The sequence below is a fragment of the Equus asinus genome, chromosome 20, assembly GCF_041296235.1.
Source record: "Equus asinus isolate D_3611 breed Donkey chromosome 20, EquAss-T2T_v2, whole genome shotgun sequence".
Taxonomy (NCBI): Eukaryota; Metazoa; Chordata; class Mammalia; order Perissodactyla; family Equidae; genus Equus; species Equus asinus.
In genome coordinates, this window is record NC_091809.1 from 47,085,828 (window position 1) to 47,101,621 (window position 15,794).

The window sequence follows — 15,794 nt, forward strand, 5'->3', positions numbered from 1 at the left end:
ACAGTTTGCCAGTTTCTTATGAAGTTAAGCAAACATATGGCCCAGCAATCCCACTCCTAAGCTTTACCCAAGAGAAAAGAAAACATGTCCACATAAAGACTTATACCTGAATATTCAGAGCAGCTTTATTTATAACAGACAAAAAATGGAAACAACCAAATGTCCCTCAACTACTGAATACCTAAACAAATCTGGTATAGTCTTATAATGGAACTACTACCCATCGATGAAGAGCAATAAACCATTGTTACATGCAACAACATGGATGAATCACAAAAGCTTTATCCGAAATAAGAAACAGACACAAAAGGCTACATATTGTATGATTCTATTTAGACAAAGCCCTAGAAAAGGCAAAACTATACTGAGAGAAAGCAGACAGTGGTTCCCAGTGGCTCAGGGTGGAGGAGGCAACTGACTTCAGAGTCATGAAGGAGCTTCTTAGGGTGATGGAAATCTTCTCTACCCGACTGTGGTGGTGGTTATACGACTGCATACATTGTCAACACTCATCATTTGAAACAGGTGAATTTTATCACACATAAAGTATACCTCCACAAAGCTGAGTTTAGAATTGACAACTTCCACCCCTAGAGCCACTGTCTATCTGCTCCACTTCCTGTATTCACCATCCCAGACATCTCATTGTCAGTCCTCCTCTCCTCCCTCTAACAGTCAACAAACGTCATCAACCCTAACTCAGAATACCCCTCCTTTCTGTTTCTTTGCCTCTTAGATCAGGCCTTCATTTTATCTCGCTGAAATTCCGTCTTCTTGACATCAGTTTATCTGCACTTTAGCCCATCTAACTTAATGCAACCAGGGTTATCCTCCTAAAAATTAAATCTGGAGAGGTTCCATTTCTAGTAAGGGGAGAGTTGCTCCTAACAGACCAACCACCCTGCAGGTAAAACACTATAAATTCTACACAGGGGCCGGCCCGGTGGCACAGCGGTTAAGTTTGCATGTTCCACTTCAGCAGCCCAGGGTTCGCCGGTTTGGATCCTGGGTGCGGATATGGTACCGCTCATCAAGCCATGCTGTGGTAGGCATCCCACATATAAGATAGAGGAAGATAGGCATGGATATTAGCTCAGGGCCAGTCTTCCTCAGCAAAAAGAGGAGGATTGGCAGATACTAGCTCAGGGCTGATCTTCCTCAAAAATAAAATAAAATAAAATAAAATAAAAAAACAAAACAAAAAAAATAAATTCTACACAAAATATAAAAAAGCACCTCTGAAGGCACTAAAGAGCAAATAAGAACCAGGCACAAACTGGAGAAGATCTGACAATTGGAAAAAGTGAATATCACTGTTGTTTCCTGTTTTCTATGGCTATTTATCTAAGGGCAAACCCCAGCCAGCTCTGTGCTGATGACTAAAACTAAGATAGAAACCTTGCAGCCTTACCAGATCAAGAACCAAAGGATAAAATTGGGAGCTACCATAACAAGTAGAAAATGAGGGAGAAATCCCAAAACAAGAAAGAGCCACAGATGCAGAGTCCCCAATTCTGCATATAAATCTGCTCAAATCTCTGGATGTTCCTCTGAACCATGCATGCACGCACAGAAGAGACTCCAAGGAACCCAGCTACAGATAAATGCACTGAGCAGAGGCCACAGCTGCTGCCCACTAAACCAAAGTATGTCATTAAAGCCCAGTCAAGGAAACAGCCTGATAAAACAAATTCAAAACAAAACAAAACAAAAAATCAAGACTTTTTGGAGGAATATAACAGAATCCAGAGTCTCCACAATGCATTATTCACAATATTCAGAATTTAGCCCCACCATACAAAGAAACAGGAAGTATGATCCACGGTCAAGAGCAGGACCTGTAAACTATGGTCTATAGGTCAAATCCAAGCTGTCATCTATTTTTGTAAATACAGGTTTTTGGGAACACAAGCACATTCATTTTGTTTACATATTGCCTATGGCTGCTTTCATGCTACAACAGAGCTGAGTAGTTGTGACAGAGGCTGTATGGTTGGCAAAGCCTCAAACATTTACTATATGGCAGTCAATCTCTTCCCTCCACCCTCAGCCACTGGCAACAACTTATCTGCTTTCTCTCATTATCATTTCACCTTTTCTAGAACATCATGTAAATAGAATCATACAGTGCAAAACTTTTGTGTCTAGTTTCTTATTTGGATAACGCTTTTGTTTCTACTCCTAGCCAAGAAAAAAAAAGCAATCAATGAACAAGGACTCCAAGCTGACCAAGATGTTGGAATTAGCAGGCAAAGATTTTAAAGCATCTATTTTAACTGTGCAAAAGCACATAAAGAAAAATATGCTCACGAGGAGTGAGCAAATAAGAACTCTCAGCACAGAAACAGAAACTATAAAAAAAGAACTAAACTGAAATGACAGAACTGAAAAATACAATACTGGAAATATAAAACTCACTGCATGGGCTTAAGAGCAGAATGGAAATGATATAAGAAAGAGTAAGTAGGGGCTGACCCCGTGGCCAAGTGGTTAAGTTCGTGCACTCTGCTTCCACAGCCCAGGATTTCGCTGGTTTGGATCCTGGGCGTGGACCTAGAACTGCTCATCAAGCCATGCTAAGGTGGCGTCCCACACAGAACAACTAGAAGGATCTGCAACTAAAAATATATATAACTATGTACTGGGTGGTTTTGGGGAGAAAGAAAGAAAAAGAAGATGGGCAAAAGATGTTAGCTCAGGTGCCAACCAAAAAAAAAAGAAAAGAAAAAGTAAACTTGAAGATATATCAATAGAAACTATCCAATATGTTGAACAGAGTAAAAAATATTGGGAAGAAATGAACAGAGCCTCCCTGAGCCATAGGACAGTATCAAAAGGTCTAACATATGTGAAAGTGGAGTCCTAGAAGGAACAGAAGGAATGGGACAAAAAAATATCTAGAAATTATGTCAAAATTTCACAAAATTGGAGAAAGACATAACTTTACAGGTTAAAAAGCTCAGAAAACCCCAAATAGAAAACATACAATGAAAATTGCAAAGTCAAACTGCTAAAAAACAAAGATAGGAGATCTTGAAAGAAGCCATAGAAAAAAAAAATGACACAATACATACAGGGAAACAACAATATGAATTGTCATTGACTTCTCATAAGAAACAAGAGGAGACAGTTTATATTAGAAAAACATCTTCAACTGGATAAATAAATTGTGGGATAGTCACACAATGGACTACTACTCAGCATTAAAAAAGAATGAACACCTGTATCTGCTAAAGAAATTGAATTGATAATTAACAACCTTCCAAAACAGAAAATACCAGGCCCAGAGGGATTCACTACTAAATTCTACCACACATTTAAGGAAGAAATTATACAAATTCTCTACAAGCTCTTTTAGAAGACAGAAGCAGAGGTAACACTTCCTAACTCAGTCTATGAGGCCAACATTACCCCAATACCAAAGCCAGACAAAGACATTAGAAGAAAACTAAAGACCAATATCTCTCATTAACAGAAATGTAAAAATTCTCAACAAAATATTAGCAAATCGAATCCAAAAAAGTATAAAAAGAATTATACACCAGGACCAAGTGGTATTTATCCCAGGTATGCCAGGCTAGTTTGACATTCAAAAGTCAATTAATGTAATGTATCACATCAAAAGACTAAAAAATAAAAATCACATGATCATATCAGTAGATGCAGAAAAAGTACTGATAAAACCCCACACCCATTCATGATTAAAACTCTCAGTAAACTAGGAATAGAGCGGAACTTTTTGTTTTTTAAGACTGGCACCTGAGCTAACAACTGTTGCCAATCTTTTTTTTTTTTTCCTGCTTTTGCTCCCCACATCCCCCCAGTACATAGTTGTATATTTTAGTTGTGGTTCCTTCTGGTTATGGCATGTGGGGCACCACCTCAGCATGGCCTAATGAGTGGTGCCATGTCCACGCCCAGGATCTGAACTGGTAAAACCCTGGGTTGCCGAAGCAGAGCACATGAACTTAACCACTCGGCCACAGGACCGGCCCTGGAACTTTCTTAACTTAATAAAGACTATCCACAAAAACCCTAACAGCTAATATCATACTTAACGGTGAAGAATTTGAAGTTTTCCCAAGATGAGGTGCAAGGCAAGGATGTCCCCTCTCTTTCAACATCATATTGGAAGTCCCTGCTAATGCAATAAAGCATGAAAATAAAACAAAATGTATGCAGATTGGAAAGGAAGACATAAAAATGTCTTTGTTTGCAGATGACATGATCGGCTATGTAGAAAATTGGAAAGAACTGATAAAAAACTCCTTGAGGGGCCAACCCTGTGGCTGAGTGGTTAAGTTTGCACACTCTGCTTCGGCGGCCCCAGGTTCACTTGTTCGGACCCTGGGCGTGTGCCTACATATCACTCATCAAACCATGTTGTAGTGGCATCTCACGTAGACGAACTAGAATGACTTATGAGTAGGATATACCACTATGTACTGGGGCTTTAGGGAGAAAAAAAAAAGAGGAAGATTGGCAACAGATGTTAGCTCAGGGCCAATCTTCTTCACCAAAACAAACAAACACATAAAACTCCTTGAACAGGGGCTGGCCTGGTGGCGCAGCAGTTAAGTGCACACGTTCTGCTTCAGCGGCTTGGGGTTCGCAGGTTCGGATCCGGGTTGCAGAGATGGCACCACTTGGCACGCCATACTGTGGTAGGCATCCCACATATAAAGCGGAGGAAGATAGGCACGGATGTTAGCTCAGGGCCGGTCTTCCTCAGCAAAAAGAGGAGGATTGGCAGCAGATGTTAGCTCAGGGCTACTCTTCCTCAAAAAACAAAACAAAACAAAACAAAACTCCTTGAACTAATAAGCAATTATACCAAGGCTGCAGGATACAGGTTAATACATAAAAGTCAACTGCTTTCCTATATACCAACAATGAACAAGTGGAATTTAAAATGAAAAACACAATATCATTTACATTAGCACCAAGAAAAAAATGAAATACTTGGGTATAAATCTAACAAACTATGTACAAGAACTGTATGAGGAAGACTACAAAACTCTGATGAACAAAATCAAAGAAGAACTAAATAAATGAAGAGATATTCCATGTTCACGGATAAGAAGGCTCAATATTGTCAAGATGTCAGTTCTTCCCAACTTGATCTATAAATTCAATGCAATCTCAAAATCCCAGCAAGTTATTTTATGGATATCAACAAACTGATTCTAAAGTTTATATGGAGAGGCAAAAGATACAGAATAGCCAACACAATATTGAAGAAGAAGAACAAGGTTGGAGGACTGACACTACCTTACTACAAGACTTATTATAAAGCTAGAGTAATCACAACAGTGTGGTACTGGTCTAAGAACAGACAAATAGATCAACGGAACAGAACAGAGACCCCAGAAATAGACCTCCATAACTACAGTCAACTGATCTTTAACAAAGGAACAAAGACAATAAAATGATGCAAAGAGTCTCTTCAACAAATGGTACTAAACAACGGGATACTCACATGCAAAAAATGAATCTAAACACAGACCCTTACACTCTTCACAAAAGTTAACTAAAAATGGATCATAGACCTAAATGTAAAACAAAAAACTATAAAACTCCTAGAAGACAACAGGAGAAAAACCAGATGAATTTGGGTATGGTAATACCTTTCTAGATATAACACCAAAGACACAATCCATGAAAGAAATAATTGATAAGCTAGACTTCATTAAAATTAAAAACTTCTGCTCTGTGAAAGAAAATATCAAGGGAATTAGAAAACAAGCCACAGACTGGGAGAAAATATGTGTAAAAGACACATCTGATAAAGTACTGTTATCTAAAATATACAAAGAACTCTTAAAACTCAACAGGAAAACAACCAACCAGATTAAAAAATAGGCCAAAGACTTTAATAGACACTCCACCAAAGAAAACATACAGATGAAAATAAGGATATAAAAAGATACTCCATATCATTTCTCATCAAGGAAATGCATATTAAAACGAGATACCAGTACACACCTATTAAAATGCCCAAAATCTGAAACATTGAAAACACCAAATGCTGACGAAGATGTGGAATGACAGGAACTCTCATTCATTTCTCGTGTGAATGAACAGTGGTACAGACACTTCGGAAGACAGTGTGGCAGTTTCTTACAAAACTAAACATAGTCCTACCATATGATCCAGCAATCACACTCCTTGGTATTTACCAAAGGAGTTGAAAACTTACGTCCACACAAAAACTCACACACAGATGTTTATAGCAGCTTTATTCATAACTGCCAAAACTTGGAAGCAACCAAGATGTCCTCCAGTAGAAGAATGGATAAAAAATTTGGTACATCCAAACAACAGAATATTATTCAATACGAAAAAGAAACATGCTATATCAAGCTATGAAAAGACGTGGAGAAACCTCAAATGCTTATTACTAAGTGAAAGAAGCCAATCTGAAAGGCTACATATTGTATTATTCCAACCATACAACATTCTGGAAAAGGCAAAACTATGGAGACAGCAGAAAGATCAGTGGTTGCTGGGCAGGGGGCAGGTGGTGGTGGGCGGGGGACGGGGACGTGAATAGGCAGAACACAGGATGGGCAGTGAAAAATACTCTGTATGATATTATAATGATGGACATATGTCACTATATACATTTGTCCAAACCCATAAAACGTGGAACACCAAGAGCGAACCCTAAGGTAAACTACGGACTTTGGGTAATCATGATGTGTCAAGATAGGTTCACCCTTGGTAAAAAATGTACCATTCTGGTGAGTGATGTTGATAATGTGGAGGCTATGCATATGTGGGGACAGAAAGTATATGGGACATCTCTGTATGTCCCTCTCAATTTTGTTGGAAACCTAAAACTGCTCTAAAAAAATAAAGCCTTACAAAAAAAGGAATGAATTATTAATACAGTTCACATCCATCACAACATCATAGAATAAATCCCAAAAATATGCTGAGTGAAAGAAGTTAGACACAATGTCTAGAAAAGCTAAGAGTAATCTACAGTGACAGAAAGCAGATCAGTATTTACCTGGGAATGAGGGGAAGGAAGGACAGTGATTGAGAAAGAACACAGGGAACATTCTAGGGTAATAGGTATGTGCTATACTTTGTGTTAGCGTTTACATGTGGATTAATTTGTCAAAACTCATCAAAATGTTTAACTTTAAATAAGTTCATTTTATTGCATGTAAATTACATCTAAAAAATTTAACTTTTAAAAAATCTAAGGGATGGGGCCGGCTCCGTGGCCAAGTGGTTAAGTTTGCACGCTCTGCTGCGGCAGCCCAGGGATCGGATCCTGGGCAGGACATGGCACCACTCGTCAGGCCACGTTGAGGCGGCGTCCCACATCCCACAACTAGAAGGACCTGCAGCTAAGATATACAACTGTGTACAGGGGGGGTTTGGGGAGATAAAAGCAGGAAAAAGAAAAAGGATTGGCTAGCCCAGGTGCCAATCCTTAAAAAAAAAAAAAATAAAATAAAATCTAAGTGATAATTCTAAGTTTCTACAATTAAAAGTATAAAAATTTCCCAAATACTTTATCCAAGAAAATTACAAGTCTTTCTAATATAGCATAACCAGCAGGTACATAGTTCATCTTTATGAGGCATGTTCCCAGTGAATTAAAAGTAACAGATGTGTATTCTAGAGGGGGAAAGACGAAATTAAAATGGAATTCTAAAGAATATTCAATGAATTAATATTTAATTTACATAGTAAAAGAGAAGACCTAAATCCAATCATATCAATACAAGCATACTTTGTTTTCTTGCACTTCGCTTTGTTGCTCTTTGCAGACACTGAATTTTTTCTAAGACCCTCCATCAGCAAAAAGATAATGACTTGCTACAGGCTCAGATGATGATTAGCATTTTTTAGCAATAAAGTATTTTTAAGTTAAGGTATGTACATTGTTTTTTTAAACATAATGCTATGGCACACTTAATAGACTCCAGTGTAACATAAATATAACTTTTATATGCACTGGGAAACCAAATAATTCCCGCGACTTGCTTTATTGCGATATTCACTTTATTGCAGTGGTCTGGAACGGAACCTGCAATCTCTCTGAGGTATGCCTGTAATTACACTAAATATATAAACACTAAAAGCCGCTAATTAAAAAGCAGCTTGTCAGAAGAGATCACAAAGAAAGACCCAATTATATGCTGTCTACAAGACATAAAAATGTAGATAGGTTGTAGGTAAAAGATGGAAAAATACATATCATGTAAAGAATAAGCATAAGAAGACTGCAGTATCTATATTAATATTATATAAAGTAAACTTTAACATAAAGTATGACCCACATAGAGACATTTCATAATTATAAAATGGCCAATTCATCAAGAATACATAACAATCATAAATGTACATCTGTAACAACACAGCTTTAAAATATAACAAAAATTGACAGAATTAAAAAAAGAAAAAATCTATAATCATAGAGATTCTAACATCACCTCTTCAGCAGCTAACTAAATACTTTTAAATTAAAAAAATACAGAACAATGTTCCTCAATAAATATAGACACAAAAATCCTTTAAAAATACTAGTAAGTCAAATCCAGGAATATATAAAAATAATAACATATATCTTGTCCAACTTGGGTTTATCCCAAGAATGAAGAATTGGTTCAACATTTGAAAACAAATCAATGTAATTCACCATATTAACAGAATAAAGGAGAAAAAACATTTGATAATTTTAATAGATGCGGAAAAACCATTTGACAAAACTAAGCTTCCATTCATGTTAAGAACTCTCAGAAAATTAGGAATAGAAGAGAACTTCCTTGATTTGATAAAGGGCATCTACAAAAAACCTATAGCTATCATCAAACAATGGTAAAATATTAAACACTTCCCCCTAAGAGCAGGAACAAGGCAAAGATGTCCACCCTACCACTTCAATTCAACACCGTACCGGAGGTTCTAGCCAGTGCAATAATATTTACAAGAAATAAAAGGGTGAAGGAAGAAATAAAATTGTATATTCACAGATATCATAAGTGTTTATGTAGAAAATCTTAAGGATTCTATAAAACAAATAATACACTAATATGTAAATTTAGCAAAGTAGCAGGTACAAGGTTGATACAAAAAAATGAATAGTATTTTTACATACTAGTAGGAAACAATTGGAAAATTTTTAAAAATTTTAATTCTACTTATAATAGTATCAAAGAGTATAAAATACTTAGGAATAAATTTCTCTAGAAACTTAAGGAAAGATGTATAAGACCTGCACAATGAAAATTATAAAATGTTACTAAGATAAGTTAAAGACCTAAATAAATAGAAAGATATATCATTATTATGGATTGGAGGACTCAGTATTATTAAGATGTCAATTTCTCTCAAGTTGATAGATTCAAGGCAACTGTGTTCTCACCAGTTTTGTTTTTGTTTTTGCAGAAACTGGCAAGCAACTTTTCAAATATATATGGAAATGCAAAGGATCGAGAATATCCAAAGCAATCTTGAAAATAAAAGCAGAAGACCTTGCATTATGATTTCATGACTTACTATAATGCTATACTAATGACAACAGCATGATCTGGCATAAAGAGAGACAAATATTTCAATGCAATAGAATACTACTCAGAAATAGACCCACTATTTATACAAATGACTCACACTGTCATTCGGTTTTTGGCAAAGGTGTCGAGCAACCCAATGGGGAAAGGCAAGACTTTTCAACAAGTGGTGCTGGAACAACTGGATATCCACATGGGAAAAAATAAACCTCAACCTCTACTTCTAACCATACACAAAAATTGATTGAGATGGATCAGAGACATAAACACAAAAGCTAAAATGAAAAACCTTCCATAAGAAAACAGAATATAACATCTTTGCTACTTCAGAGTAGGCAAAGGTTTCTTAGACAGGACAGAGAATGCACTAACTATAAAAGGAAACTTGACAAATTAGACATCGCTGAAATGAAAATTTCTGCTCATCAAAAGATGCAATTAGGGGCCAGCCCCGTGGCCGAGTGGTTAAGTTCGCGCGCTCCGCTGCGGCGGCCCAGGGTTCACCGGTTTGGATCCTGGGCGCGGACATGGCACCGCTCATCAGGCCATGTTGAGGCAGCGTCCTATATGTCACAACTAGAAGGGCCGACAACTAAAATATACAACTATGTACCAGGGGGCTTTGGGGAGAAAAAGGAAAAATAAAATCTTAAAAAAAAAAAAAAAAGATGCAATTAACAAATCAATAGCTAAGTCAGAGAGTGGGACAAAATTTTCACAGAACATATAACTGACAACTTATATTTGGAATACGTAAAAAATCTTCTACTACACAATATTAAAAAGCCAAAACTCAATCCCCAAAGAAGGAGGGAGGCCAAAAATTTGACTGGACACTTCACAAAAACAGATATATGAATGGTCAATTGGCACACGGAAAAAGCGATCAACATCATTAGTCATCAGGGAAAGGCAAATTAAAACCACAATGAAATACCACTGTACAACACTTGAATGGCAGGGATACAAAGCAACCAGAACTCTCATACATTGTTGGCAGAGTGTAAAATGGTATGTTCACTTTGGAAACATGCTTGACCATTCCTTATAAAACTAAACACATACCTACCCTACAACCCAGCAACTCTACTCCTAGGAATTTACCCAAGAGAAATAGTATATGTTCACACAAAGACTTGCATTGGAATATTCATAGCAGCTTTATTCCTAATAGTCAAAATCTGGAAACCACTACATGCCTATCAACAGGAGAATGGATAAACAAACGGTGGTATATCAACAAAAGGGATACTACTTGACGATAAAAAGAGACAACATGACTGACTATTCAAAGCATTATGCTGAATGAAAGAAGTCTTACAGAAAAGAGTATATGTTGTACAATTTCATTCATGCGACATTCTAGAAGGTGCAAAATTAGTCTTTGGTGTAAAAATCAGAACAGTGGTTGCCTTTGGGAGTGTAAAGACAAGGACTGACTGGGAAGGTGCACGAGGGACTATCTGGTTTAATGGCAGTATTCTCTATATCTTGATGGGGTTCAAATTACAGAGGTATATACATTGTTGAAACTCACTGAATGTTACACTTTTTTTTTTTTGTATTTAACTGCATATACATTTTATTACCACAAAAAAGGAAATACAAATATTAAAGTCTAATTAATGATATACATGTTTGTGAATTTAGAGGTGAAGTTAGTAATGACAACTTACTCTAGTATGAAAAAAATAAGATGGATTGACGAGTGGAAGGATGGATAGATGGGAAGATACTGCTAAAACAAATTTAGCAGAATGTTATTTGCTGAATCTAGACGGTGAGTGTTAACTGAGGACTAATGTGCAATACGTGCAGCTTCTCTGAATTTTGAAAACTTTCATAATAAAATATTGGGGGAAAAATAAATCCAACAATTTAATTCCCCTGCCTAAAAATCCCTGTTCGTTACACTCAGTAATTACCAGTGGACTTTATTCAGACCTGGTTCTCATTTACTCCTCTGCAGTTTCTGACACTGTTAACTATTTTCTCCCTTTTGAAACCCTATACTACTTTCTAAACTGTTTCCCTTTCTTTTTCAGATTGTTCTTTTAGCCTTCTCTTCCTCTTTACAAACTGTAGCTGTACCTCAGGGTTCAAAACTGAGCCCTATTCTATATTTTTTCCCAAAGAAAAACTTTTATTGTAAGAGCTTACTGGTGATGTCCTAGCCTCTGTCTGCCTCATAATTCATCCTACATATTTCTAAAACATCTCTAATTATGCATCTCCTATTAATATAACTTCTATGATTTCCCATATCTAAAAGATACTATTACATGCTGAGCAGAAAAAGTTAAATAAGATGTGTTACTTGCTGTGGCCGCAAATCTCCAAAGATGGAACCCCGCCCCCGACTCAATGAACCAAGCCTCCTGGGGTTCACGTTCTTCATAGTGCCCTCCAACACTAAACCTGTGCTGGCCCTGTGACTCATTTTAACCAAAAGAACGCCACAGAAGTAGCACTGTGCCAGTTCCAAGTCTATGCATTAAGAAAGCCTGGAAACACACTTTTGTGCTCTTAGGAGCTCTGGGCCGTCAAGTAAGAAATCTGGCTCCTCTGCTGAAAAGACCACCTGGAGAGGAAACAGCCCTGAGACAACATGGAGAGAGAGAGCAAGACAGGCCTAGACATCCAGGGTCCCAGCTGGGCCCAGCCTTCCAGGTGTCCCTGCCAAGGTGCCAGAAATACGAATGAAGCCATCTTGGATGTTCCAGCCCCAGCCGCCATCTGACTGCAGGAATGCCCCCAAAGGAGACCAGCAGAGCTGTCCATCTGAGACGCAAAGAACTGTGAACAACAGTAAATCATTGTTTTAAGACACTAAGTTTAACATTTTTTTTTTTTTACATAGCAATAATTGAAATACTTGCCCTCAAGAAGCTAACTATATAATGAGGGAAGCAGTCAAATAAAAAAAAGACCAACAGAGGTAAAAGTTACAACACAGGTATACACACCATGCTAGGTGAGTTTGGATGAGGGTCGTCTAAACTAAATGGTCAGGTTGTGTGAAGGGGAGAAGGGCAGCATCTGGGGAGGCTTTCCAGAGCAAGATGATAGAGGCTGAGGTTTGTGTCAGTTCAGGAGACTGCGTGCAGTAGTTAGCTATAAACCAGCATGGTAGTTTGCGGGGAGTGGCAAAAGATACAGCTAGGGACATAAACAGGGACTAGATAATTGAGGACCCCTTATACTAACCTAAAGAGTTTAAACTTTACCCTAAAAACTATATAGAACTATGAAGGATTTTAAGCAGAGAAATGACACCATCAGATTTGCAGCTGAGAAAGATTTCTATGGTAGCAGTGTGCTAGACAAATGAGAAGGGAGGCAGACTGGAGGCAAAGAAAGTTTAGTAGCCTACCTCAGAAATCTAGGGGAACTGATGAGAACCTGAACTAAGACACTGGCAGAGTGAGTGGAGAGAAAGGGATAATTAATATTAAGAATCTACAGAACTTGGTAAAAGTAGATGTGGTGGAGTGGGTGGGGCTGAGAGAGAGGAATTTAGAATGACTCCCAGTTATTCAGCTTAGGCACTGGAGGAGAGAGTGGTACCACTTATGAAGAAGTGGCAGAGGCAAGGAGGGACTGAGATTCACACCCAGGAGACACAAGGACAGGAAGAAAGGACAGATGCATCTGCTGATGGTTAGGAAACTGAAGGAAGTTTTACTTGAGGGCCTCTATTTTTTCAGCGAAAGAAGAGAGAAGATCATCTGCTAAGACTAAGGAGAGAAATGATGGAGACAGAAAGTTTAGAAAGAGAAGTAAAAGTTTGGGACAGTCCTCAGAGGAAGAGGAAGCCCTGAGAACCCAGGTGGTGTTGGAAGTCATAAATTTACTCTGGCCCCAAGACACAGTTGTAGATTTTCTCCAGAAGCACTCAGCAGCCCAGACATAAGAAGAAGAGAGAGGTCAGGTGGCTGACTTGAGCAAGGACTGGTGTACTACGGAAGAATGAAAGAGAACTGATGGTAATGGTGAGGGAGTAACTCAAGGAACGGACCATGAGTATAGGCTGGCTAAGGAAAGAAATGCTTCCAGGGAGCTGAAATACAGGTGGAAAATGGAATGAGGCCAATCAACAAGAAAGAGAACCTGATGTGGTCAAAGCGTACATTTACTGGGAATGAGACAGAAAGGTGGAAGGACTGAAAGTTATGGTCAAAATACGGGATGTTGCAACAGCCTGGCTCACTGCTCTGCTCTCCCTAGATTTATTGATTGCCAGACAGCTGTTAGGTCTTCAAAGCACCAGTTAGATAAACTAGCATTTGGTGAGAAAGTTCCAAAAAGAATCCTCACGCACCCTGTCGTTTTCAATTTAGCATACACTCATATCACACCCAAAGGAATGCTTCCAACAATAACTCCCTTGATCTGCCACTTACCCATCAGTCTATCACATGAGTTCATCAGGCAAGCTCAGAGCATTTTAAAAAAAGAAGAACCTTGCTTGATATTGCAGCTTTCCTGCTACTTGTCCCAAGCTACTTCTAAGAATCAACTGATGACGTCCTTTAAAGCACAAGCTCACCAGCTTTTATCCAGGAAGAGCCTCACTTGCTTCCCTTCTCAATGAGTCACTATTAAAGGCAGGCGGATTAAAAAGAAGTCCTGCCCTACAAGAGAACTAGCATGTAAGCCTCATCTTTCTAATGCCAGCAATAACCTTGAAGGATGCAAGCTGGGAACTAGAAAGTATTCTCACAGAAGCAAGACAACATCCATGGCAAAGCAGCCAAGTGTCCAGGAGAAAAACAATCAAATACACGACTAAACTGAATATTTGGTCTTTTTTGGCAGCAAATCAAGGTGTCTTCTTTAAAAATTATAATTACATTAAAGTACATAGTGATTACATCCAAATAGTACAGTCAGGCCTCCACAACCATGGTTCCGCTTCTGTGGATTCAACCAACCCCACAGACCAAAAGTTCTATGAGGCTGTGTCTGTACTGAATGCGTACAGACGTTTTGTCTTGTCAATATTCCCTAAACAATACAGTGTTAGCAACTATTTACACAGCATTTACATTGTTTTAGGCATTATAAGTAATCTAGAGATGATTTAAAGTATAGAAGAGGATGTGCCTAGGTTATACATATACAAATACTATGCCATTTTATCTAAGGAACTTGAGCATCTGTGGATTTCGGTATCCACGAGGGTACTAGAACCAATTCTCCAGATCCCGAGGGAGGACTGTACAAAGCACTTAGCAGATTTCTATTAATTAAGTTCATCTTCATATAATATCAGTGTGAAATTCTCTTCATTTCCTATCCAGTGATTCAACAAATACTTGTCAAATAATTACCAGATACATAGCACTGAACTAAGTCTTATAAAAGAACACAAAAGAACAGAAACATTTTTTTAAATACATATACAGAGAGAGAGAGTCTAGTCTTTTCCTTAAGAGGCTTACAATATAAATGGCCAGCCAAGACATACACAGGTGGAAAAAAATGTAGAGTATAATATAAAAATAAGTGCAAAATGGGCAGAATACCATACAGGTATTCTGAGAGAGAAATTAGTTCAGGAAGAAACGGCTAAAGAAGATTTCACAAAGGAGGCAGAATTTAAGTTGAAACTTGTAAGATGAGTAAAACAGATAAGACATCTTATAAAAGAACCCCATTATTTCCCAAGCCAGAAATATGGAAGTTACTCTAACTCGGCCCTGCCCACCTACCAATGCTGCCCCCAAGATCTTATAAACACGGTCACTTCTCCCCACGGATGCCACTGTAGTTTTGGCCCCTGTTATTCTAACACAGGCTCTGACAGGTGAGTCTCCTAACTGGATCTCTACACTACTCCAACCCATTTTCCAACTGCCAAAGTCATCTATCTAAAATGCAAATCTCATCCTTTGATACTCCCCCCACCTAAAATCCTTCAGTATCTCTCACTATCAAGGAATAAACCCAAACTCCTTAACGCAGCATATGAGCTTTTTGTGATCTGGCTTCTGACTACTTCACTAGCCTCATTCCTCTCCACCTCACATCTCAGTTGCTATTCTCTCTCCTCTATAGGTCCCCTGCCTGCAATAGCTTTCTCCCTATTCTTTGCCTGGCTAATTCCTCCCTATACCTATCCTGACTCCTGCAACTTTTTCTTTGAAAGTTTCAAACCAACAGAAAAACTAACAGAATGTACAATGAACACACGTCTTCATCTAGATCCACCAGCTATTACACCTTTTTGTCACATTTACCTCTCTGAACCGTCTGAAAGGT

General features: G+C 38.1%; 2 protein-coding genes across 6 annotated transcripts in view; one reads left to right on the plus strand and one right to left on the minus strand.

Annotated features, from left to right (window-relative positions):
• BACE1 (beta-secretase 1) overlaps positions 1–11,122 on the plus strand; it is a 44,953-nt gene extending 33,831 nt beyond the window's left edge. For both annotated transcript variants that reach the window (XR_011495680.1, XR_011495679.1), the window contains exon 10: positions 9,409–11,122. The gene's annotated coding sequence lies outside the window, so the exon portion shown is untranslated. The remainder of the gene's footprint in view (positions 1–9,408) is intronic.
• The window catches only part of RNF214 (ring finger protein 214), a 39,078-nt gene that overhangs the window by 9,157 nt on the left and 14,127 nt on the right, over positions 1–15,794 (minus strand). For 2 of the 4 annotated variants that reach the window (XM_070490221.1, XM_070490222.1), the window contains one exon: positions 11,104–12,326. The exons of the other annotated variants lie outside the window; for them this stretch is intronic. In XM_070490221.1, coding sequence (XP_070346322.1) covers positions 12,074–12,326 — 253 coding nt within the window. In that variant the 3' untranslated portion in view covers positions 11,104–12,073. Of the gene's footprint in view, positions 1–11,103; positions 12,327–15,794 lie in introns of those variants that run through there. 4 annotated transcript variants of the gene reach the window in all.